At 37.8% G+C, this 25,434-nt stretch overlaps 2 protein-coding genes across 2 annotated transcripts in view; both read right to left on the minus strand.

The window, feature by feature from the left end:
- Nucleotides 1–1,788: 1,788 nt before the first annotated feature.
- LOC127162427 (NACHT, LRR and PYD domains-containing protein 1 homolog) lies at nucleotides 1,789–18,212 on the minus strand. The gene is made up of 16 exons (XM_051105210.1): nucleotides 11,139–18,212; nucleotides 10,964–11,039; nucleotides 6,571–6,664; nucleotides 6,277–6,467; nucleotides 5,603–5,650; nucleotides 5,084–5,233; nucleotides 4,739–4,764; nucleotides 4,524–4,588; nucleotides 4,208–4,419; nucleotides 3,824–4,077; nucleotides 3,381–3,500; nucleotides 3,130–3,256; nucleotides 3,020–3,043; nucleotides 2,793–2,822; nucleotides 2,399–2,467; nucleotides 1,789–2,290 (listed from the first exon to the last, which is right to left on the minus strand). Exons 2-16 carry the CDS (start codon nucleotides 10,977–10,979, stop codon nucleotides 2,040–2,042), a joined length of 1,677 nt encoding a protein of 558 aa, XP_050961167.1. The 5' UTR covers nucleotides 10,980–11,039; nucleotides 11,139–18,212; the 3' UTR covers nucleotides 1,789–2,039.
- The window catches only part of LOC127162443 (astrocytic phosphoprotein PEA-15), a 39,197-nt gene continuing 31,938 nt past the window's right edge, over nucleotides 18,176–25,434 (minus strand). Inside the window, exons 2-4 of the mRNA XM_051105232.1 lie at nucleotides 21,517–21,691; nucleotides 18,531–18,686; nucleotides 18,176–18,438 (exon numbers count right to left, since the gene is read on the minus strand). Coding sequence (XP_050961189.1) covers nucleotides 18,374–18,438; nucleotides 18,531–18,686; nucleotides 21,517–21,688 — 393 coding nt within the window. The 5' untranslated portion in view covers nucleotides 21,689–21,691 and the 3' untranslated portion in view covers nucleotides 18,176–18,373. The remainder of the gene's footprint in view (nucleotides 18,439–18,530; nucleotides 18,687–21,516; nucleotides 21,692–25,434) is intronic.

Raw genomic sequence — 25,434 nt, forward strand, 5'->3', positions numbered from 1 at the left:
TTTTGACAGCTCTTTGGTGTCTAGATCTGAATTGATGACTCTGGCACATCTGAGATCTTTCCGGAAATGCCAAAGCACCTGCATGGCGAGAGTTGAGCCTCCACTGCCAGACTGGTACCGTAAGGAAACATCAGTGATGAGACAAGGTTTATTATTTTTTTTCTTAATTAACTGTATTAAATCATTAAAGCCGTCTCTCTTGACCATAGGTGAGTTTTCATCCTCCACTAAATTAATCCACTTTAGTGGGGCTCCTTTAAGAAAGTCAGCCTCACGCTTCCTAGCTTCTTCAGGGTTAATGTCTCCTGTCTCAAACATATCGGACCATACAATGTCAAGGCGTGATAGCGATTTTCTAAGTTCAGCTGGAATTGTGATGAATCCATTTTTAGATGAAGGTATGGAAGACATGGTCAATCCTGCATTCGTTTAGTCAATTCATGTATTATTGTTTTTATTAAGATGAAGAGGTTTGTCTGAGGAGCATCTTAAAATTGATGATAACTGATGATGCTTCCTGTCCTTTCAGCAGTGTGGAGAAAGAAACTCAGATACCTAGCAGAACGGGAGAAGTATAATTTCTCACTGGAGTTAAAATATTATCAAGTGAACAAATTTAAAGTGAAAAAGTCCTCTTAATGTCAGGAGTGTTTGTAAATGAACAATGTGTACTCTTTCATTTACCAAAGTAACGCTATTACACTATTTTTTGTCATAAATAGGAAGTTAAAATAACATCCAATTACATAATTTACTTCCACTCATTAAATGATTCATAAACGATCAATATTATTGGTGTTAGTTAAATATAGAAAGTACATACATATTTTACTTACAACATACTTTTATAAGGCAATGAACTGCATAAATAGTCTTACCGTTAATTTGCTAGCATTCAGTGGCTGTAACTTCATTTAATAGCAGAGAGTGAAACACACTGGTTTATATAGCCCTGGAATGAGTCATCAAGTTCTGCCCCCTTTCTGTCAAACCGGAAGATATGTGTGTGTGTGTGTGTGTGTGTGTGTGTGTGTAATAAAGCGAAAGAATCACAATAAGTAAATGACATTGTAACTTCACTTCTGATGATCTGATGCCACGTCCATTACCCAGCAATACATTTATTTTATCTGCATGTTTATTAACACAAGTAATTTTAGATGCATTGACATATGCTATATATGATTACTTTTTTTGTTTGTTTTATGGAATATTAATAGTATGAATACAATATTACATGCTCTTCACCAGTTTTAATAAATTAAACACACACAGACTAAACATAAAAAGCGGAGAAATAAATAATTCCATAATTACTGTAAATGGGTGGATGCCATTTGGGGAGAATGAATTTCATTTCTCTGAAAATGAAAGTTAGAACACAATGGACCATTCACCTAATGAAACACTAAGGAGTTAAGGAAGGGTTTATGGTAACCGGTGTACTGTACACACAATTAAATGAAAACTGTGTGAAATGTAATCACTGTACAAAAAAAAGGGCAAATCAGCAAGCCCAGTTTAACTGAAGATGCAAGTTAGAAGACAATGGTCTTATTGTATGTATTTCTAATGAAACCTGATTGAGTTATGTCATGGTTATGTCTTTAAGGACGTTTTTAATTTTATGTTGCCATTGGTCGTTGTGTTTCCTTCTTGTGTTTAGTTTTGTTTCTCTGGTGATTTTTCCACAAAAGAAAAATATAAAACATAAAAAACTAAAACATAAAACAAAAAGTTAATATGTGAAAAGTTATTAATCACTATAACAAGACACTATATCAGATGTATTGATCCACAAAGGAAATTTATAAAGACTTTTTAAATCACAAACAGAGGCATATTATTCAAATGGTTATAGTTTGGAATAATCTTCATATTCAGAGCTCTTTATGTAAACCAGTCAGAACTGTAGTCTACAATAATAGACAATGTACATCTTACCACACTCCACAACCTATTACATTATTAATGATCTGTCTGCTGTAAAATAATAATTAACCATAATGAATTCATTATTTTGATGTATGGAAGAGCATCTACCCAGAATCCTCCAAAAATTCAACAAGGAGGCGCTCATGTTTTACAAGACTTTGGTAAAGTTTCTCTTTTAGTTTGGGTGTTGTCAGAAATTCAAAAAGTTTTCTCATTTTTTTCTCATTTGTTACTGACTTTAAGATGATTCCATATTTTTCATCACCAATCAGATTTTTCATGTCATCTGCAATTGGCTCCACCAGTGAGACCCTTTTGATCAACTCTGCCCTGTGCTTCTCCACAAACTCAGCACCTGGAAGAAGACAATGTTGCCTCATCTTCACGGAAAGCCACTGAACAATACTTTATGAAGAATCTGCATATAGAAACAGCCTGATCTGTTTTTAAAAATTATATTTACCATTATCATTTTTGCATCTTTCTTGTTTCTGTGCTGTGTCAATCTCTGCAGTCCCTGGAAACTGATGACCTGGGTAAAGATTAAAAAGCATTAAAATTACTGTCCAGGCTTTTGGAATTACATAAGAAAGTGCAGGCTACACATTCATAAACTGCATTTTGAAATGTATATGTAGCATATATTACAGCAGTTTTGACCAAATTCCTTTTATCCTTTGTCAGGAAAGCAAACAGAATGCCCCATGAACTCAGACCAAATGAGAGTGCAATGTTATAAGTTTTGGTAAAACTTAAATTACATATAGTGGCTAAATACACAAATAATAATAATAATATATTAAACTTTGTTGAACATTACAGAACAGTCACTTAAATAAATTTTCATCTTCACTTACTCGTTGAGGTGGTCGACTGCCCGCAGTCAGCTGAAATGAGGCCAAAAATACTGATTTTTTTTAACTGTATAAAATATTGTTCTAATTTCAGAGCAACACTTGTTTGAATTTATAATATATATATATATATATATATATATGTGTGTGTGTGTGTGTGTGTGTGTGTGTGTGTGTGTATTCATGTTTATAATGTGCAGATTTGTATGATTCATTAAAATTGTACTTACAGACTGAACTGCTTTTTAATTCATCTGAAAGAACACGATCAGAAAATTAAAATATAAAAGATAAAGATTTGATCTGCAGAGAGTTTTGCAAGTTCTTGTGGGTTGTTTACCTGATTCTATATTAACATCCCATATTTTTTCATCCTTTTTTGTCATTATATAGAGTTCAAGACATTCCTTTGCATCTTTAATGTGTATATCAAAGAAGTTGGCCTTGCAGGGTGTCAATTCTAAACTCTGACAAAAAGTGAATTGAAATATTTTAGAAGGAAGTAGCATGTAAGTCTGGATTATTTTCTAGCCAAAAAAAAAAAAAAAAAAAAAAAAAAAAAAAAACTGAATGCAAAATTTTTGCAAGTACCGGAGGTTTGATTTTGGAGTCACGGGATGTCTTCAGGGTGTAACCGTCATCAATTTTAAGAGCTTTATGTGGCGTTGGTTTCACAATCTCCATGTTTTTTTTCTCCTTTGTCTCCACATCCTAACAGTATAAGACAGAATTATTTGTCACTTATAACTTATAATCACAGAGGTTCATCCATGTATCATAAACATACCAGATTTATGTATTTATTTATTTATTTATTTATGCATCTATTCTTTGAAAGTTATTGTATATCTTCAAAATACTTTGAATATAGCATCCTTTTTATCTTGTTTGCTTTTGTGTTTGTAAAAAAGCAGCCTAAGGGAATGTATAATGGCAACATTTTCATTATCCCTTCAGAACTTGTCACTGGAATCTATTATCACTTTGGATAAATCATCCAATAAAAGCTCATAAAGCCTGTTTTTAGATTTTACCTTCTTAAGTTTTTTATCCTTTAAAATCAGGTACACATGAAGGTTGAGGGAAACTTTGCAGTTGCGATAAATCAAAGTTTCACAGTGAAACTTCATGGTGAAGTACTGATGCACATGTGCAATAATTCCCAAGAGTGAGAAGGTGGGATTGAGAAGCTTGGCATGGAATCTACTTAATTCACATCTTTCCAATGAAACAGTACCATCCTTCACATGAAGAGCTTTCACTGCATCATCCGAGGAGGATTCACAATCTGTGGACAGTAATGCTGGTTTAAGTAACATTGTCTTCAATAACCAGAGTTCATAGGTCTGGCTTGAAAGGTTTACACGAATGAAGAGTACGTGTTGAAATGACTGGATCTGGAGTGAGATATGCCTTACCTACACAGATGAAGTGAGGAAGATGAATTTCCTTCAATGTGCCAGAGGTTACACTGATGTCCATCAAAGGTCCACATGGCCTGTAGTTCTCCATAATATCTTTACTGAGTGATTCCCATTCAACAAACCGATACTCCAAACTGACACCACCGACAGACCGCCAGCGGAGGCCAGTCTCTGAACATTCATGCTGCCCTGCAGAGGAGCGGACACTGAAAACCCAAATATAACACTGATGAAGATGCTCTCAGAAAATGTAATATTATATGTGTGATGTTACAAGTATGCAATATTCCATACAGATTTCTCTCTGTACCTGTACTTGATATTTGCATCTGTCGTGACCTCTGAAGGTATTTTAACTTCCCATTCAGAATCATCCTGAGAGGGAGAAAAAATAATTTTAACAATTACTGTTAAATTAAATGCATCTATGAGCCATATAAAACCAATGATAACGACAACAAGTGAACCAAAACACATATACAGAGTGGCAATAAACAGTTATTGTGATAGATTCTATTTACCCACCTCTAATGCAGCACAGGTCTCACAACCTGATTAGAGATTAACAAACAAAACCAGTCAGCAAATAACCAAAATGTCCATTACAAAGAACAGTGTCAACAATAAACATCAATCTCTCAATGCAAACCAAAAAAAATAAATAAAAATAAACATAAATAAAAATAAATAATTCATATATTTATTAATCTTTAACAAGTTGCTCCCCTTTAAATATACCTTTTGATTTAATGCAGCTGACTTGAGTATATTTTTGTGAGTAGCTTCTCTCTCTCTGTCTCTCTCTCTCTACTCGCAAAAATAAACTGATCAATTGGGGTCAGTTGAGATCAATTCTGACCAGAAACCTACCTTTTGTATCAATGCCCATTTTGTAATAAGCAGTCCTTAATTTGTAAGACATCTGCTCCTGGATCAGTTCCTGGATCACGGGAAATGCTTTGTGATTCATTTTGAGGTATTTGATAAGTTGCATAATTTTATGATCATGCTGTATTGCATCTGGAAGAAGGAAACAAGATCAAGATCACTCGTTTTCAGCTGAGGGCCAGATTAGAAAATGTCCCCTTGTGTGGGCCGAATTACCTTTTGTTAAACCTTAATTTGCTCACAGTTACGTTAATATTAACCATACAAATTACAATGTAATTTCTAACAAAACTCAGAAAACCTTCTTTCAAAGATGATAGGGGTTTGCAATAATGTCAGTGTTTTTAAACTAGTACCTTAAATGGTTGCGGCCCATTTGTTTGACACCCCTTCACTAGATCATGCAGATCATTATGTGTTTTTGTTTGTTTGTTTGTTTTTTGTGAAACTGAATTTTCAGGGTTCATTACTTTCACCACACATCAAGGCTGCTTAACTTACCAAATGAAATGCTTTTCTTTTCAGTATCACACAGATCTCTGAGCGTACCTGAAACACCCAAATATTAATCTGTTAGCAAAGTAATACACAGTGGGCTACTCATTTAGGTAATGTATTTGACTTGACTTGTCAAATGACTTGTTTTGAGATTACTTATAGATTACTTTTTCATCAAACTTGTTTTGAACTTCCCAATAAATGTACCATATTGATATATAAAAAGCAAAGAGAAAGTTACTGAAATAATAACTTCCTCAGAGAAATATCTCATGTCAAAGGAGTTTGGCTTACAAAAACATTTAGGAATTCCTGCATTACCATGAAAACAGAAATGACATTACATGCTCAAATTGTATCAGGTTTGAAATATTTTGGCCCACATTTCCAGAACCGACAGTGTTTGAAGGTTACTCTGGATATGATGATGACAGTGTTTCACAGCTGTATATGAGCAGTGTTTAGCAACTTGCATAACCGTTTATTCCATACATGGTCTAGACTTGCTTGAGATGTGCTTTTCCTCCAAATTCAGAAGCATGGTTTGCAAATTTAATTACATGACATTTACATGGTTGTTCTCTGGTCAAAGCTAAATGGGCTACTGTTTAAGAAATTGTTTGTAATGTGGAATTTTCTGGAGTAATTTAGATTAATAACAGAATCTGGAGACTTACCTCTAGCACGACACGGCTGGACAAGATCTGAGTCATTTTCTAGTACTTGAATTATTTTCTTTATCATTTCTGTTCCTGATTCTATGATAGTGGGTATAGATGAGACATCAAAAGACTGATCTTCAGTTTCCATGAGAAGCTCTCTAAGTTCTTTTGCTGCAGCCTTCATTCTCTTCTTTTGGCCTTTGTTGCTTGATTTGAACAAGAGAAAATTCAAAATCTTCACAGACAAGGAGGGTTGGCAAATAACAGTGAAATTCAGATACATACTACATTTATCATTGACTACCTTACCTTTTTGGACGTATGTCATAAAGACGACACAGCTTCTGTATTTGTTCTTCATATTCATTAAAAAGTTGCTCCAATTCTTTACAGCTTTTGATATCTTTGAAATATAAGCAGAAAAAAATGTAACACCCTTCACTCCAATCCAAACAACTGTAAAATGTAACTCCTTTTTAAGGTATTTTAGATGCAAACAGAATTGCTTTGGGAACGCCCTCTGTGTGACCGCATTCTGAAGCACATGCGGAATCAGTCCAATAGAGAAGCGAGACATCACGAGTAAGGTGACGTGAGCAACCAGAAAGCATAAAGGTGCACCCAGCAAATGCACGTCAGCTTCTTCAGCGAGCTTGTCTGTGGTGTGTGTGTGTGTGTGTGTGTGTGTGTGTGTGTGTCTTTGCAAAAGCACTCAGTCAGTCAGTTACACTCTGTATAGAATGCGAGAAACAATGAGCAAGTGTACATCAATTCTGTGGCAATGCCACAGTCCCGCTGCTGCCGAGGCACAGCATGGAGTATTGTCATGGGGATCGTGAATGGATTTAACGGTGGGATCCAAAACGGGCTCGTCCTTGGCTCGTGCTGCGGTTTCTTCCCCCCAGAGAGAGGACCAGGCACTTTATCTATCTTCCTCTGAAGAGGTTGATGTGGTGAGCATCGATATTGAGGAGACTGTGGACTTGCCACCAGTCCCTCATGTATGAGGAGATAGTGGAGGTTGTAACTTGCACTGTAGCCAAGTTAAACTTCGACTTGCCAGCCGAGAAGCAGACTAAATTAGAAATTTTTTCCCGGTCTCCACACCAAGGTGTTGAGATCGTGGGATAAACTATAATCGCCTCCACTGTTCGAACATCTCGATCCAAAAACTACTCTAACTTTGTGGGGTTAAGTGAGAAGGGATATGGTGTGATACTCCCCGTCGTCAGCATCTTCCCTGAAGGCCCTGAGGCAACACTCTCGAGGAAGGTCTCGGCCAAGTGGTGCTGACTTTACCATTGTCAGGACCCTGAGGACAGCCCTCCCTGGGGAGAAGAGGTACACATGGTCCCAATCCTCCTCAGTGCCCTCACTGAGCCACTCTAATACCCCTGCCACCTCCAGTGCTTCAGGGCTCCAACGAGGGCTCCTGAGGGGCTGGCATCCTCAGCCTAGCTGACGCTTCTGCCACAATCAGTGCTTCAGGGCTCAGTGGTCTCCAGCGAGTGAAACTCTAAGCTGCCACCTAGCAACGGTACGGCACGAGAATACTCGTCTCCTCAGAGCACTAGAGTGTCAGTTGCTTCCTGCCGGTCATCCTCTTCAGAGTTCATTCTCTAGCTATAATAGATGCCAGTCTTGAGGGGCCCGAGTCCTAAGCTCAGCTGACACCCCTGCCAGCATCAGTGCTTCAGGGCTCAGTGGGCTCCAACAAGTAAAATTCCCAGGTGCCGCCCAAAAATGGTTTAACACAGGGAAGTTCATCCCCTCAAGTGAGGCACTAGAGTGGTCAGGCTGGTCGTTCCCTGCCAGTCATCCGCTTCAGGGCACTGAAATGGCTTCTGTAGCCACACCACAGACCAGCCTCGAGAGGCTGGTTCCCTTGGTAGACTTCTGGCAGCATAGAAACTCCTGCTAAATGTCTCACAATGGGTCCTGCAGACTGTAGAAGAGGCTACTCGACTGCCTTGTTCAACTGCTCGGGGCCCACAGGCTCTAGTAATGGAACAAGAAGACGACATTCTTTTGAGGAAAGAGCCCATAGAACATGTTCTAACATGTTTTTAGCTCAGTTGGAGCAGGTGGCGGCTCGGCATCGAGCTGTTATCCTCAACCATATGAAAGAGCTTAGGTTAAGCTTAAACGCCAAGAAAAATGTGTTTTCAAGAAAAATGTCTAGAACCAGAAAATCTGAGCATATCACACCAGTCCTCAGGTCCCTACACTGGCTTCCAGTTATATTTAGAATTGATTTTAAAGTACTTTTACGCTTCCAGAAGAGATCAAATGTGCTAAAACATTAGCTACATTTAAATCTAGACTCAAAACTCTTCTGTTTAGCTGTGCATTTACTGAATGAGCACTGTGCTTCGTCCGAACTGATTGCATTATGTATAATCATTTTCTGTTTTTAAATTTATTTTAAATCAATTTTTAAATCATTTTTAAATCATTATATCAATCAGTTTTTTACATTTTACATTTTTTGTTTTAGTGTTGTGATCATTGTTTTTATGATTGTTCTACTTCCTTTTTTGTGATTATTGTTTTTATGATTATTCTACTTCCTTTGATGTAAAGCACTTTGAATTACCTCTGTGTATGAAATGTGCTATATAAATAAACTTGCCTTGCCTTGCCTTGCCTTTTCTCCACTACAGAGAACCATTTATCTGGGCATAGTATGGGATTCGACTTCGAGGCAGTCACGTCTGTCTCCTGCCCGTATCGTATCGATCTCACAGCTGTGAAGAGAGTGAGAGAAGGCCAGTCACTCACTGTCAAACAGTTTCAGAGACAAGTGTTGGGGGCTTCTTGTTGTCACATAACACTAACGATGGACACCTCCCTCACAGGCTGGGGGGTGGTCATGAGTGGCCACTCTGCCCAGGGTCTGTGGGAGAGGCACCATCTCATGTGGCACATCAACTGCCAGGAGATGTTGGCCGTGTTCCGAACTCTAAAACACTTTCTCACAGACCTCAGGGGACACCACGTCCTTGTCCGCACAGACAACACATCGGTGGACATCAACTGGCAGGGGGATCTGCGCTTGCAACCATGAGCAAACTTACCTACCTGTGATTGTCTAATGATCCTGAAGACATTGATTAACATGCTCAGGTGTATTTGATTAGGGTTAGAGCTAAACTCTGCAGGAAAGTGAATCTTGTGGGCCAGATTTAAGGATCCCTGGTATACATGGTGGCCATAGCTGTTTACCTCACCCTTCTGGGTAGTCTGTCTTTGGGGAAGACAACCATCAGTTACTCCTTTCCTCCTTGGCATCCGGAGGCTAAGGCTAGTACAGTGCACCAAGGTTTCCTTTACTTCCGCATGCCTTCTGTCATCCTCCCTTCCAGGAAGCAGGCCAAGTGCAATCTGCTCTGTCCAGTGTGAGCACTGGACGTTTGTGTCACAGAGCTGCCCCATGGCATAAGGCAGATCAGCTATCTGTTTGCTTCAGTCCATCGAAGAGGATTCCGACGACCAAGCAGACCATGAGCTGCCCTACTCCAGTGCAGAGCTGCCACTATGAGAAAACAGTACACCTCGAAGTGGAGACTTTCACTTCTTGGTGCGGACAGTGACTGCAGGACCCAGTCAACTGCCCAGCTGGTACAGTTCTGGAGTCCCTCAGGAGTGTTTCTCTGCAGGGCTATCCCCCTCCACTCTGAAGGTATATGTGGCAGCATTAGCTGCTTACCATGCCCTTATTTGTAGAGGATGGGGTTTGTGGTGTACAGAGCATTGCTTATAGTTCAAAAGCAAATCACTTAATTCCATAAGCTTTTGGTGTTCTTTGGGAGCAATTTTGGGATTGTTTTGCAAACAGAGCACCCTCTACGGCTCCTGATGACCATTTCTTTTAGCCTCTGCCATATTAAATCTACCCTAGAAGCGGAGTTGCTCACATTTACTGAATTAATACAGTGACCATATTGTGCTGAATCTAAAGTTCCTTTATTCTTTCAGGTTAAGTATGTTTTAAACATAGATACACTGTGGATACTGTGTGGAAAACTGTTGCACCTACAATTGATTGTCATGTTAATGTATTTCTTGTTTCATATAACAAGGACTGGTTTTGTATGATGAGAGGAACTGGATTTACTCGGTTTACAGTTCGAATTTGCACATAATATACCTGTACGTACAAAATAGTGTATTGTAATATACCTGTTCTGATATTGTTATTCCCCATTTACTTGTTCTATTTTTATTATTTTATTATCAGTGTTTTGCCCTGTCACTGTCATTCTGTTGCACTGTAGAAGCTTTTGTCACGAAAACAAATTCCTTGTATGTGTAAACATACCTGAAAATAAAGCTCATTCTGATTATGATTCTGGTTCATTAAGAAAAAGAGCTTTCTATTTGGCACAGTAAAGGTACAAAGTGCCTTGTCACTGTGGTGGTACCTTCAGAGACAAGTTTTGTACCACTGATGAAGGTATTATGTACCAGCAAGTAAAAAAAAAAAAAAAAAAAAATAAATTTTGGTTGCCCCTGCCTGGCACAAGACATGAGGTACAAACTGGAATGGTACAAATTCGTTTCTTTATGTTAAGGTATAATTCTGTCCCATTAAAAGGTACTGCCCCAGTGACAATGGTTTGTACCCTCTTTAGTACAAAATGTGTGCTGAATCACGTACAGGACTGCAGACCATTTCATGTTGACATTATAGTACACTCACTTTTAGGTTTTGCCATCTTTTCATCAAGAGGATTTGGCCGGGTTTGTCAAATACTTCAGACTGGTGTGATGCAAAGCTGTAAACAGAATTCCAAGACATGGAGAGACTATTCTCACATCTCCAGATACAAAACAACACTTTAATTTAAAACACAAAACATTCATTAATAACTTACTTCATTGGCTGATCCTGTGGTTGATGCTCGATTCTAAAGTGTCTTCATTAACGGAAACTAGATTTCAACATGCAGTAAAAGTAAAAGAAAAACTAAACCGGTCCGACCTGTTCAACAGGCACTGCTGTTTGTGACTTCAGTCTTTAAAGGTTCAAAGGTTCATGGAAATTCTCTATAAGGCCATATTTTTTTCTGTCCACATGAGGGCAGTATGAAACCAGAAGCTTTTACAGCTCAACCACAGAGCTTTTCCACACATACAGCATTGGCCAAAAGTGATGTCTGTCCTTGGCCAGTTTCACTAAAACCCACAATACAGCCTTTAGCTAACACCAGCTGCATAGTTATTTATTGAATTATAGGCTGAGAGTAAAGACTGCAAATTTTTTTTTTTTTGCTTGCAAGCCCAAAGAAATATATTATTTTTAAATTCTAAACATATGCATTAGTGTTGTTGTGCATTTTGTATGAGAGGGTGCTCGCTGCAGAGCCAGATGGGAGGAGCTGGAGCTCCAGCTCCCCCTCGCTGGAGGTAATGGGTGGAGATAGACACCTAACCACACCCTAACCCTACCCCTTACCCTATCCTAACCCTAACTCCACCCATTAGTTCACACAGAGGTGGAGCTGGACCTCCAGAGAGGGGGAGCTGGAGGCCATTCGGCTCTGCAGTGAGCAGTACTTGTTTTATATCATCACATCATTTCATTGTGAACTGAGAGTGAGGCAAAGAACTGGCTCGCACAGATCTGTAGGTTAGCAAATATATTTTAATATAGAATATAATATTTATATATTCATTTAAGCACAATGACAAAACGGCATCATTTCGGTTTAGCCTAATTTACTCAAAGAGAGAAGCCACATCTGTAGGTATATTTCACAAACAGATTTCCATACCGAGTGTCCATCACTTTGTTGCTGCAAAGTAAGACAAAAGAAAGAACGCAAAAAGAATTACTGAAGAAATGCTAACAGCAGTCCGCCCATGGAGATTTAACATTTAATGTCAGAAGAGAAAAATGAGACTCAAACATCAGTCCGATCAGCGAGAACATCAACAATCTGCAAAGCGGTTCAAGCCAAAGTGTCTCATGAAGCGATAACTGGCTGACTTACAGAAAAAAAAGCATCACATCAATAAATAAATATGCAATGACTAAAAAAAAGTCAAAACAAAGAAATCCTTCAGCAAGAGTCTAAGACCGACCAAAGTTCAGTATGTATTTTCTATCAGACTTTATCACAGCACCGCAATCCCACTTCAGTTCACACATCACTGCATCTCCAGCCTAAACACTGCACACCTGCACACACGCAGCAGAAACTCTAGGGTGCAAATACTTTTTAACCATATGCAAGCTTCTAATCATGAGAGTCATAAATAATTCTGCATATTAATGTCTCTGTTTTAAGCTTTTAAACAAACACAAATCGAGTTGGCACTTCATCATGGCATGAGAGCATGTTTTAGTCCTCAGCGTAAACGTTACGAGAATAGTTCTAACAACTCTTATGCGCACAATCATTTCACAATCACGTGCTTTATATTTTAGACTCTATTTTCCTGCTACAAATGTGCATTACATTACCAATATATGATATGTCTCTCTATCCGTCTTCCTTTACACCTTTCTATTTCTGCAGTAACATCAACTTGTCTAACATGTTTATCATCGGTTCAGCTCAAACATTCTCTACAAGGTCTCTACATGTCCACCTCAACGTTTTAGGAATGTGAAGTCAAGAAATAAACTGTCTGAACTAACAACGTTAATGAAGCATATGTGGGTGAATCTCACAAAAAAAGGGTCAAAAATAAGTCTGGGCCATATTTAACCAAAGAAATTAACAATAATAAAATTGTATTATTATTATTATTATTATTATTAATAATGCTGATTTTAATTTAGAAAATTAGTCAAGGAATGATGATTTTCACTTTATTGTAGTAACAAGATTTAAATTTGATTAAACTGAGAGCAAATTTGGTTAACTGACATGACCCAGCTAACAAAAAATGTTCTAAGACCATTTTGCTAATGTTTCTAATATCAAAATGTTCTTTCTGAATGCTTACTAAACATTCAAAATGTCATTTTTTATGTAAATGTTAAGGGAACATTCCATTTTATCATTATGAGAATGATATTTTCAAATGTTTTCTGAACATTCTAAAACAAGCAGTAACATTTCAAAACATGTTAGAACGTCCAACTAAAATGTTTTGGAAATAAAATGTTCCATGAACAACATATAAATAATGTTTGAGAACATTAAAGGAAAAAATGACCAAAGAAGTGATGGTAGCCATTGACTTCCCTAGTATTTTTTCCATACTATGGAAGTCAATGGCTACCGTCAACTTTTTAGTTACCAACATTTCTTCAAAATATCATCTTTTGTGCTCAGCAGAATAAAGAAATTTAACAACTTGAGGGTGAGTGAATGATGACAGAAATGTCAGTTTTGGTTAAACTACCTCTTTAACTGGAAGAACGTTGGTTCATAACTGTGAGAGAACCTTGCCAGAATATTAACCAACATTCTGAGAAAGTTTCTTATTAGCTGGAAATGTAAACAAAATCATAATAGTTCTAAAATACATTTTACAATTATTATAAAAAATAAAAGGCCTTCAAATTTCTTCGTGAGATTCACCACGCAGAAGTTATTTTACCATATTTCGCTTTCGTCAGCTCTGTAATCAATGTACTCATTAAACTCTACAATCCACTTTCTCAAACTACACCGTATTTCACCACCGTCGAAATCACACTTTTCACAATCTCAGAAACAGCATCACACCACATCAAACAATGATGAGCGCATCAATCTCTACGTAAACCGATTCCACATTTCTCAGTCTCACATTCTGACGGGGGACTTGAAACGTACATAAAATGAATGATCCTTAAAGGTGTTCTTGCATTTACAGCCAGTGGCCTCTCATACGAACATTTCACAACATGACAAAGGCATGGCTACTACAACACGGTCAAAACGGTCATATTATGCAGAGAAGCATTACTAAGAAAGAGAACAAGCATTTGGAACAACACTACAATTAAAATACCAAAAGAAAGTAATGACAGAAAGACATGTAAATTATGCGGTAAAGTTATCAAAACAGAAGATTATAGAAAAGGATCTTGAGCCCAGAGTCCTACGGCAAAACCAACAGAACAGACCTGATCTGAACATCACACGTACAGTTACACTGATGAATAAACGTCCCCCCGCTTGTCCAGTTAGTAAACATACTTCAGTACACCAAAACAAGATACAGTTGCATTAAATAAATTAATTAATAATAAAACACTTTTTATAAATCCACAATATATTTGTATGTACAACTAAAGAACAAAACATCAGCCAAAAAAGAAAGTCACACTAAGAGAAAATGAAGCATATTTTTAGGATTTTGCATTTCATGACAAATAAGCACATCCTTCCCCCAGTGTCATTGTTATAAAGCAAAGAACAAAAACAGTAATGAAAATCCAGGAATATCGTGTGTGTTTTAGGATATCCAGGTGAAAATGGGAGTTTTAAATGTGCTTCACAATGCAATGGCTCGGAAAATATGCTTCATTTTCTCTACGCATGTTTTCATGTCTCTTCTGAAGTGGACAGGTTTTCAACAGGGTTTGTTTTGTGTTTATTTTTAATTTGGCTAGATAAAGTGGTACTTGTTTGGGACACAGTAACTAAAAGTAGGATAAAACACCTCGAGTTGTGTTTCTGTTATGCCAATAGCGATAAACCTTCAGCATTACGAAGCTTTTGCAGCATTATCAAGGCTGATATGTTTTAATACTGTGACATCCAATTCGACAGTCAAATGACATGATTATGCGTCTATGGCTTCAGCATCGCACTGTTTCATTTGGCCGAACGCATCGTAATACTTGCATGTAGTGGTTATTAACAAGAGGAGACGCTTGTGCACAGTGCCGAATAATCTCTGCATAGAGGAAACGAAGTGGCATTAAATTAGAAAGACACTGCAAAGAAAATAAATCACATCCATCGAGCTCCGCGTCATTTCCTGCGGCAACAGGAAATTCATCCGAACACGCCTCTATAGTTCAAAAAGAGGAAACACGGAAAAGGGCGAGCGATAGTAATATGGCTTTTCCGATGTTCTCCAGTTGAGGCGCTGTGTTTTAAAAATACACCTGGTAAATTGATCTCGAGCGCAAAGCACAGTGCTTAACAGAGGCCCTTGAAGGAGACGAATCTACCGATCACAAACTAACCGTACAGACATGCACACAATACGTGATCGACGGTACCACATCTAATCGAGTGTGCGATGAAAACCACCGTGAATGAGCACATCTGAAGCCCTTGGTTGCTGGTCTGGGGACGTTATAAAATTCTACGCTTGGTTGGTGAAACTAGGATAAGCATATAGAGAGCTGATCTAGAGTCAGATACCACAGAGAATTCAGTCAGGACTGAGGATGCAAACTAAACCAACCAACTAAACTAATACAGAAACGAATCGATTGAAAAGCGATCATGGCGTGTGCGATGAGCGTTTGGCCGCGTGTCTAGAGAGACACTAGACAGGGAACATCACCACAGTCACAATGTCACGCACTGCAAAATTCACAAGATGATATTTGTACACAATCGAGAAACATCGATACATCAACAACAACAACAACAACATAAAAAACTACAATAAATAGAATAATGTACAATCTGTTTTTCGAAGGGATCGTTTGTGACTTGTTGCATAAATTGGGATTTTACACGGTAATCTTTGAGAAACTACAAAAATGAACATTCTGTCTTTTACTCACCCTCGAATTTGTTTCGTTTTTCCTCATACAGAAATAGGACAACTTTTGCATGCAATGAAAGAGGATTGTGAGACTGTCAAACTCACAAATGTCTATCCCTCTGATGTCAGAAACAGACAAAAATACACTGAAAGTAATAAACTCAAATCTACTAAATTTGGGTACATTTAAATATGATTAAAAGGCATGATCCCAAGTTTGAAACCATTGATACTAAATGCTATTGGATCTTGCATGTCTGCTGACCGAATGAGACGCACCATACTGAAATATGCAGAAGTGCAAATAAGATTATTTGCGGCTTTTTATCTCATTATTACAATTGTCTCATTATTTCTAAGAAATGCAAGGTGCAATTGTGAGACAAAAAGTTGCAGTTACCTTTACAATATTTGAATAGGTTTTAATAAGCGTCGGTAGATTTGAGAATACACACACTTTTTGACACCCCTAGTCCACCTTCACTTTCATTGCATGAAAAAGAGCATCTAGGACATTCTATAAAACATCTTTTTTGAGTAAGCAACGCATACGTTTGGAACAAATATACAGGGTAAGTAAATGAAAACAGAACTGTCATTTTTGTGTGGCAGCGACAGAAATAAACTTGACTGATCTAAACCTTGGCAGGACATTTTTTGCAGTCCTCAGAAATCCACAGTAATCAGTTTTCAAAGGCCACGAATGTTCACGGCCAGTCGCTATCCGACCATTCAAAATACTCCATACTTTTATAAATACGTAGTTCCAGATTCAATGCTGAGGTCTTACAGCTCGTTTGCTTCGATTCAACAAAATCACACAGAACAGAATAATAGTGAGTTGCAAAAACAGCCTGAAACGGAACGCCGCATGCGGCCCTCATGCGTGGGTGGAAATGCAGACGCATAAAAACACGCATGGCACGTCCTTAATAACCGCTCCGGCTTTATCGTATGAAAACAACAGTCTGCAGGGGCTGAGCAACGACACACAGTGATCGAGCAAATTTAGAGTCGTGTTTAAACAGTCTTTCAGCAGATGGTGCGAATAAAAGGCGAAAGAATATCACAATCATAATCATGATATTAATATTTGTAAACGCAGCACAATCATAGCATGCTGTGTTAGGATGAAAAATAGATAAAAATAGGCAAAACAGCTAAAATGATGCGCTGTTTGGATACACAGTGTGATCCATACAGACGTTTGGCCACGTATAGAGTGCTGCAATCTATGGATATTTATTTACCATCTCATTAATATATATTTATGTAATTGTACATAAATATCCCTGCTTTAGTGGCAGCTGTTTCTTACCCTCTATCAGTATATAAATTATCAACTGAAAATATTTGTGGTATCATCCTAATGTTTCACATAATGGCATACTGAGGCATCAGAATAAATAATTCACAGTAGAAGTAGTCAAATTGAGCAATTTAACGTTTTAACAAAAATATATGCCTTCTATTTCCTGATGCAAATACTGCAGAAATGGAGCTAAAACATTACTAAACACATATTGAGATTTTTTTTTTCCTTTTCTTTTATCATGAATTTTGTGTTCTACCATGGTCTAATCGTCCACAGACAGTGTTTTTAGGCTTGTTATACATTTAATAATAGAAGATAAAGGAGTAAATGGACTAACTCCATTTATGTTGATATATAAGACTGTTGTCGTTTGATACGAAACAATGATTACTATATAACTGATCATTAATAAACTATAATTACTAGAAGGATGATATACAGAAATATAAAAAGCAATATTGATTCTCTACTAGGTAATTGCATACCCTGCAATAATGCATTTCATTTCTAAAGAAGGCAAATATTGGCTTTCTAAGTGGCAATCACACAAATTCAGAGATGAATTCTCTGTAACACTTTAAAATTTTGATGCGAGTCGTGTTTTTAAAGGGAATGTACCGACCTCGAGTCTATCTAGGGAATAAATGTGTCTAAAGGAACGGCGATCGGTGGCTAAACCTGTTTTTCTACTAGATTCACACCAGTCGCCACATTAAGACGTTAACTGCGAACTCCATATCGCGTTAGTCTGACCGACTTCTGACGATCCCACTCAATGCTATCAAGGGTGTGAATAAACTCTCTCTCACACATACACAAGTCCACACAAGCGTCAGCGAACACAGAATGATTGTTTTTCATTCCGACACACAACCTGACCTATGACCCGTTCACTTCTGCAAGTCTGCAAGTCTTTTGGTCGCTGTCTTTTTGTCCATTTCTTTTTCAATGCTTTCCGTGCCTCAGTGGCGTGGGCGTGGCTGTAAAGCGTCTTGGCGATCTGATTGGCTGCTTGGCTTCTGTTCGGTGGGAGGTGGAGTGGGCGGGGCAGTGGGCGTGGTTTGGTGACGATGATGGGCAAGATGAAGTGCCGGGGATGAGGAGCAGAGGTCACGAACTTTGACCTCATGCTTTTTTAGGGGGAGGAGCCAGTTTGATAATCTCATCTTCTGACGGTTGGCGAATGATATCTGTGACAGAGAGGAGAGACACGCAGACAACACGGTTACAGACATATAGTAAGTAAAGGACACGGAGACTGTGAAAGTGAAGTGTTTTGTACCCTTGTATTTCTTTGCCGAGGGGATGCGTGTGAGTTTGGTGTCGATCTCGTCGTCTTCGGAGATCTTCAGTACGGTTGTGCGGTACTCGATGACCCGGGTCAAGAGGTCCGGCCGCCGTGAGATCTCAAAGATGTGCTCTATGTAGGATAGGTTATCTGTGCAAGACAATCACACATCATAACATTCCTGTACAATAAGCCCAACCCTCCTGTTTCATTAACCTAAAGTACTTGATTATGCCTTTACCTGTATTGTGTTATCCAATATTACTTTTAAAGTTAACAGATTTTAAATATATTAAATTGCTACTTTATTATTTCAAATGAGTCATTAGAAATATATTTAAATATTAAAATACAAGTTTCAGTACAGTACTTAAACCATGTTTCAAAGACAACAGAAGTAATTATGTTAAGTAATTATATATAGACTCATTTTCGGTGTTTGCAAATTTTTTTGTGGGCGGAGCCTATCTGGTGGCAGAAAATTACTGTTTTCAACTACCAGTCTATAGAAGACACTGAACAAAACAGTTAAAAAAAAAAAGGATACAATTGATTTTACATTGTAAAATTCTGACTTTATTATTGCAATTCCAAGCTTATATCTTAATTCTGCAAAATTGTGAGATAAAATAGGTAAATGTTATGTAAAATGTTATAGGTTTACATAATATTCAATGCTGTATGTATATTATGTAGACTTATTGTTTAAATCAAATTCATGCTTTAAAAGTAAAAGTAATCATAGCAGGTTTCATCCATAGTCTGTCCATTTAAACATCTACATTTAGCTTCAAATGTTTTTTTTTTTTTGACAACAATATTGTATTAAAAAAAAAAAAAAAAAATCTAACATCTAAAGGCACAATACATTTGTTCTCCTATTCCATGAATTTTACCCATTTCCCTCTATTTTTCTGCCACCACAATACGCAAGTGTGATGTAACTGTGACGTCAACCCCAAATTGGTCGATAAATATGAGCTTAAGTCCTAATTAAGTTGGTCAAAACACTTAAGTACTTAAGTATATTCTTTTCAAGTGCACTGACCAAAATTATAAACACAACACTTTTGTTTTTGCCCCCATTTTTCATGAGCTGAACTCAAAGATCTAAGACTTTTTCTATGTACACAAAAGGCCTATTTCTCTCAAATATTGTTCACAAATCTGTCTAAATCTGTGTTAGTGAGCACTTCTCCTTTGCCGAGATAATCCATCCACCTCACAGGTGTGGCATATCAAGATGCTGATTAGACAGCATGATTATTACACAGGTGTGCCTTAGGCTGGCCACAATAAAAGCCCACTCTAAAATGTGCAGTTTTACTGTATTGGGGGGGGTCCGAAAACCAGTCAGTATCTGGTGTAACCACCATTTGCCTCATGGAGTGCAACACATCTCCTTTGCATCAAGTTGATCATGTTGTTGATTGTGGCCCATGGAATGTTGGTCCACTCCTCTTTAATGGCTGTGTGAAGTTGCTGGATATTGGCAGGAACTGGAACACGCTGACGTATACGCCGATCCAGGGCATCCCAAACATGCTCAATGGGTGACATGTCTGGTGAGTATGCTGGCCATGCAAGAACTGGGATGTTTTCAGCTTCCAGGAATTGTATACAGATCCTTGCAACACGGAGCCATGTATTATCATGCTGCAACATGAGATGATGGTCGTGGATGAATGTCACAACAATGGGCCTCAGGATCGCGTCACAGCATCTCCGTGCATTCAAAATGGCATCAATAAAATGCACCTGTGTTCGTTGTCCATAACATATACCTCTCCAAATCATAACCCCACCACCACCATGGGCCACTCGATCCACAACGTTGACATCAGCAAACCGCTCACCCACACGACGCCATACATGCTGTCTGCTATCTGCCCTGTACAGTGAAAACCGGGATTCATCCGTGAAGAAAACACCTCTCCAAAGTGCCAGACGCCATCGAATGTGAGCATTTGCCCACTCAAGTCGGTTACAACGACTAACTGCAGTCAGGTCGAGACCCCGATGAGGACGACGAGCATGCAGATGAGCTTCCCTGAGATGGTTTCTGACAGTTTGTGCAGAAATTCTTTGGTTATGCAAATTGATTGTTGCAGCAGCTGTCCGGGTGGCTAGTCTCAGATGATCTTGGAGGTGAAGGTGCTGAATGTGGAGGTCCTGGGCTGGTGTGGTTACATGTGGTCTGTGGTTGTGAGGCCGGTTGGATGTACTGCCAAATTCTCTGAAACACCTTTGGAGACAGCTTATGGTAGAGAAATGAACATCCAATTCACAGGCAACAGCTCTGGTGGACATTCCTGCAGTCAGCATGCCAATTGCATGCTTCCTCAAAACTTGCGACATCTGTGGCATTGTGTTGTGTGATAAAACTGCACATTTTAGAGTGGCCTTTTATTGTGGCCAGTCTGAGGCACACCTGTGTAATAATCATGCTGTCTAATCAGCATCTTGATATGCCACACCTGTGAGGTGGACGGATTCATTTGGCAAAGGAGAAGTGCTCACTAACACAGATTTAGACAGATTTGTGAACATTATTTGAGAGAAACAGGCCTTTTGTGTACATAGAAAAGTCTTAGATCTTTGAGTTCAGCTCATGAAAAATGGGGGCAAAAACAAAAGTGTTCCGTTTATAATTTTGGTCAGTGTACATTATTTTTGTGTAATATGCACTATTTTCACAAAGGTAGTTCTGCCAAAAATCATTGCTTCTTCTATTCTTTGTGACCAATAACAGGATGTTTCAATATTTTGAACATAAATACAAATGAGATTTGAGAGAAATGACAGCAAGGACGATTATCAGTGACTAATAATTTTAGTCTAATGTCTGCTTGACTCGTCCACGCAGCCTGAGAGAGAGAGTAAATGATGAATTTTCATTTTAGATGAAACTTAAGGTTTGACAGCTCCGTTCACTCTGTTAATATAACATAGAAACTGAAGAGGCCAGTGGTTTTCTCACCTTGTGCCAGTTTGTCATTCTTCTCCAGGTAGCTGAACCAGTCTTTGGAGGAGGTGATAGAGTTGCTCTGGTCTTCAGGGATGTCCTCCTTACAGGCCGACTTCAGCTGCTCCAGGTCTTCATTAGTGATGTTCTCAGACAGATCACTCAACAATGAGCTGTATTCAGACATTCTCTGGAAAACACAGAGAGAATGAACAGATAAGCACAAAAACGTCTCACTGAGCTCTGCTTTATGTATCGGCATTGTGTGATATTAGAATACCCTAAAAAGTTGTTTGATAACACAAAAAAACCTCTTTCAAGGACTTTTTTCCCCAGTGCAAATGTGTAAAGATTCTTAAATTTTAAATCAAGTTGCATTTACTTGAGAAGCAAAAAAGCATTAAACCATGAGAAAATTGTCAAAGTAAGTTTATTATTAAAAACAAAAACCTGTCAGTGAGCTAAAAATTTAAGAAAATTAAGAGAAAACTAAACAAAAAACAAAAAAAAAAGAACAAAAAAAAAAAAAAAATCTAGTAAATGTATCTTGATTTAAGAATGTTTTTAGACCTCAATTTGTGAGGGCTGATGTGCTCTGATGTGGTATCTCGGATTTCTGTGTGTTAAGGGCATTGAGCTTTGCCATGTGTAAGATTCAAGACCGTCTTTCACACTTACTTCCTGTCACATGCACACACTGTCTAGTGACCGAGTGCACAAGTGTGTATTGGAACAAGCCCTGAGAATTTAAGGTCAAAGTTTCTCATATTAACGCTCTCTGTCTCCCTCTAGTGGAGCTCATGAACATTACAACTAACCAGTGCAGGATCTCCCCACTTCCTCAGACATTTCTCCCGCACAACCAGCATTGTCATCATCCGCACCATCATGTTGTCAAAATACAGAGATGTGGCACGATACAACGCAAGCTTCACACAGCCACGTCCACTGCGATGGCAAACAAATCAATCCGAACGCCTTTGCAGTTCCCAGCCCACACAAGGACAGAGGTCTGAGGAAACTGTGCAGGATCCAGAGCCAAGATGGACGCCTCTGTGATTCTACAATGTATTATTTGTGCTGTGGCAGCCGGTTTAACAGAGCAAACATTCTACATTCATCACCCTCAGTGTCACTGCTAGAATACAGTGTGTTTGTGTGAGTGATGGAAGAAATAGAAAGAGTGGGAAACATACAAAGGCATCTGACACACACACACACACATACAGATTTCATATCCGTACAAAGAGTGTTGACATGCTGCTGTTTATCTGCTGCTGTCTGTAAAGCGCACTGATCTGCTGCTGACCTAAATACAGCGCTGCACTTACACCAGCCACCAGCAGGGGGAGAGAAAAAAAACACATCAGGAGATACAGAGAGAAGAATAATGCATAAAAGCCCATGCAAATACAGTTTGACACATCTACTGTCTCACACTAAAAGTTGCAGCAGTCTGAATTAGATTTGCAGTTTCTGAAGGAAATACAAAAGCGATGCAGGACAAGTTTCAAGGTAGCAAGGTTTTAGGTTTTCAACTTTTATTTATGTCAGCAGTGTAAATAAAACTTACACCTATTTTATTTAAGCCACTGGCATTGGAAGATTTTCATTTAATTTAACTTGATATGCTATAATAGCAAAAACTAAAACTGAAGTAAAAACGAATAAAAACTGTATACTATATTATATAGTAACACAATACAACACAACAAGTAAAACTTATTAGAATTACATGTAAAAGGGGGGCGGGGATCAAAATGTTAATAAACATCTATAACAGCATGGATACTAAAATAACAGATATAATGGAAATATTTCCACAATCTGTTACATTCTGAAAACTGAACATCAGAGATTTTCAAAGTGCCAACCCTAAATTCCTAAAAATTAATAAACAAATAAACAAATACACACAAATATCTAAGTTTAAAAGGAGTGTGTATGTTAAGTAGCTCGAGCTAAGAAATTCAACTGTAGGAAAAAAAAAAAAAAAAAAAAAAAGAAGAAGCCTTTTAATTGAGAGCTGTAATTATAGTCATTCACAGAATCAAGATTCTTTACATGAGGAATAATTGATGTTTGACTGTTGAATTATTGAAAATGAATGGACACCCTGAGGAGTTATACCTGAGCCGTGCAGTATGATTTAATTTGACAAGTCAGTTATTCTACTTGGTCACCAAACTTCAAGACTTGTTTCATGTTTACATTTATAAAATGCATTTGTGTAAAAACACACAATGTGTCAGGATTTTCTCATCCCAATAACCCAAATTGTTTTGGATACAAAGAGTCGCTTTTTGCATCTAGTAACGGCAATTATGCAGCAACTGGACACAGAAAGAAAGAGTATCCCTCATTATCATTAAATACACAAATAAATGAGTTCTTCAGGCGCATCAGAATAAGCAATCTCCGCTCCTTTTATCACGAAACATCGAACTGCCACGAGACGCACCTTGAAGGAGCCTCACAGCAACTCATGCAGTCCAGAGAGAAATTCACTTAGTGAGCTTCATATGACTTCCCAAAAAACAAACAGCCTACGGACAAACAAACCCAGATGATCAGACACAACCAAATTATAACTCGAGACAAAGAAAAATGCATCTATTATTGGACGGCAACTAACACCAACCAATCCAACAGTAAGAAAAGTAGAAAAATACAGCCTGAAAACAGTTTTGAATTCAGTAATCCTTTAAACATCCAGCCTAAACACCAGAATCTGAGAATGAATTGTTATTTATGTATTTATTTATTTATTTATGTAAAATAAATAAAGCATGGATTCTGTCAATTCTTGTTTTTATTTATTTATTTATTTATTTATTTATTTATTTATTCTTTCATTCATTTATTTATTCATTATGTATTTTTTTGTTAAAGTTAATTTGAAAATACATTATTTAAACTTTGGGATGATCTATCTATGATTTATTTATTTATTTATTTTTGGTTGATTTGATTGTATGAGAAGATGATTTGCAGATTTAATAAGACAGCATTTGTCATACTGAGCTTCATTTTGAGATTCATGTTTATATATTTGCACACTTGGCTTATTCTTGACTTTCTGCTCTATTATTTAACACTGCATGAAATTAACCATTTTTATAGTTGCCGTGGAGACGGTTGACTAGATCTGCTAGAATCCTACAAATTTCTTGAGGGAGTGAAATGAATCGCTTTCCAATTAGTGCTGCTGATATTGAATTATTATTTTTAGAAAAACAATTCTCCAACTTCATAAATCTGATAAAAGATTTGTTTTCTTCGTTTCAGTAGCATGCTGAAATAACGTAACAGAAGCTGAGAATCTAAATGATGCCGCCGCCTTTGCTGTATGCTGTGAATGTGTTTTATTGTTGGATATGCGCACGCCGTCTGCCGTTTCGCTGACATTAGCGACTCGTCTGTATTGTGGGAAGGTTTAAAGGGTGATGTTTAATGATAGTGGAAACTAATGCAGTTAAAACGCCGTGTGCTCCGCGTACAGACACAATAATTGCTTTCAACAGCGTCAAAACACAGCAGCGCTAACAGACAGACGCTAGATTCCAGGTACACACACTGAGAGCCATAATAACCACATCACATGTTCAATCCTCTGTTTGAAAGAGAGAAAGAGAGACAGCTTAGTATTAAACATTTCCAGCTATTAGAAAAGCAGGTATCACTTTAAACACACTCCTAAATAACTAAATAAAAAGGCCGGTTTTCTGTGCGTAGGTCTGGGAAATGTTTCACGGGCATTGTGATTTCAATTACAACCAGATAAAACAAGGATGTAGACCTTTTTGTTAATGACTTTGTTTTGTTGATGAGTGAACAGTTGTTAATAAGTGTTGCTTTAAGTACTTCCAACATACTAACCGATTGAAAAAGACAATTAAATCAATAAAAAGACTCAGATCAGAAACACAACAA

This window comes from Labeo rohita, unplaced genomic scaffold, assembly GCF_022985175.1.
Source record: "Labeo rohita strain BAU-BD-2019 unplaced genomic scaffold, IGBB_LRoh.1.0 scaffold_94, whole genome shotgun sequence".
Lineage (NCBI taxonomy): Eukaryota > Metazoa > Chordata > Actinopteri > Cypriniformes > Cyprinidae > Labeo > Labeo rohita.

Excerpts from the sequence above, each read along its gene's own strand:
- LOC127162427 (XM_051105210.1), bottom strand. Across the intron at positions 3,501-3,823 it reads AGGATAAAAAACTTAAGAAG|GATGTGGAGACAAAGGAGAA; the intron begins GTAAAATCTAAA and ends TTATACTGTTAG. Across the intron at positions 3,257-3,380 it reads ACTCCAAAATCAAACCTCCG|AGTTTAGAATTGACACCCTG; the intron begins GTACTTGCAAAA and ends ACTTTTTGTCAG.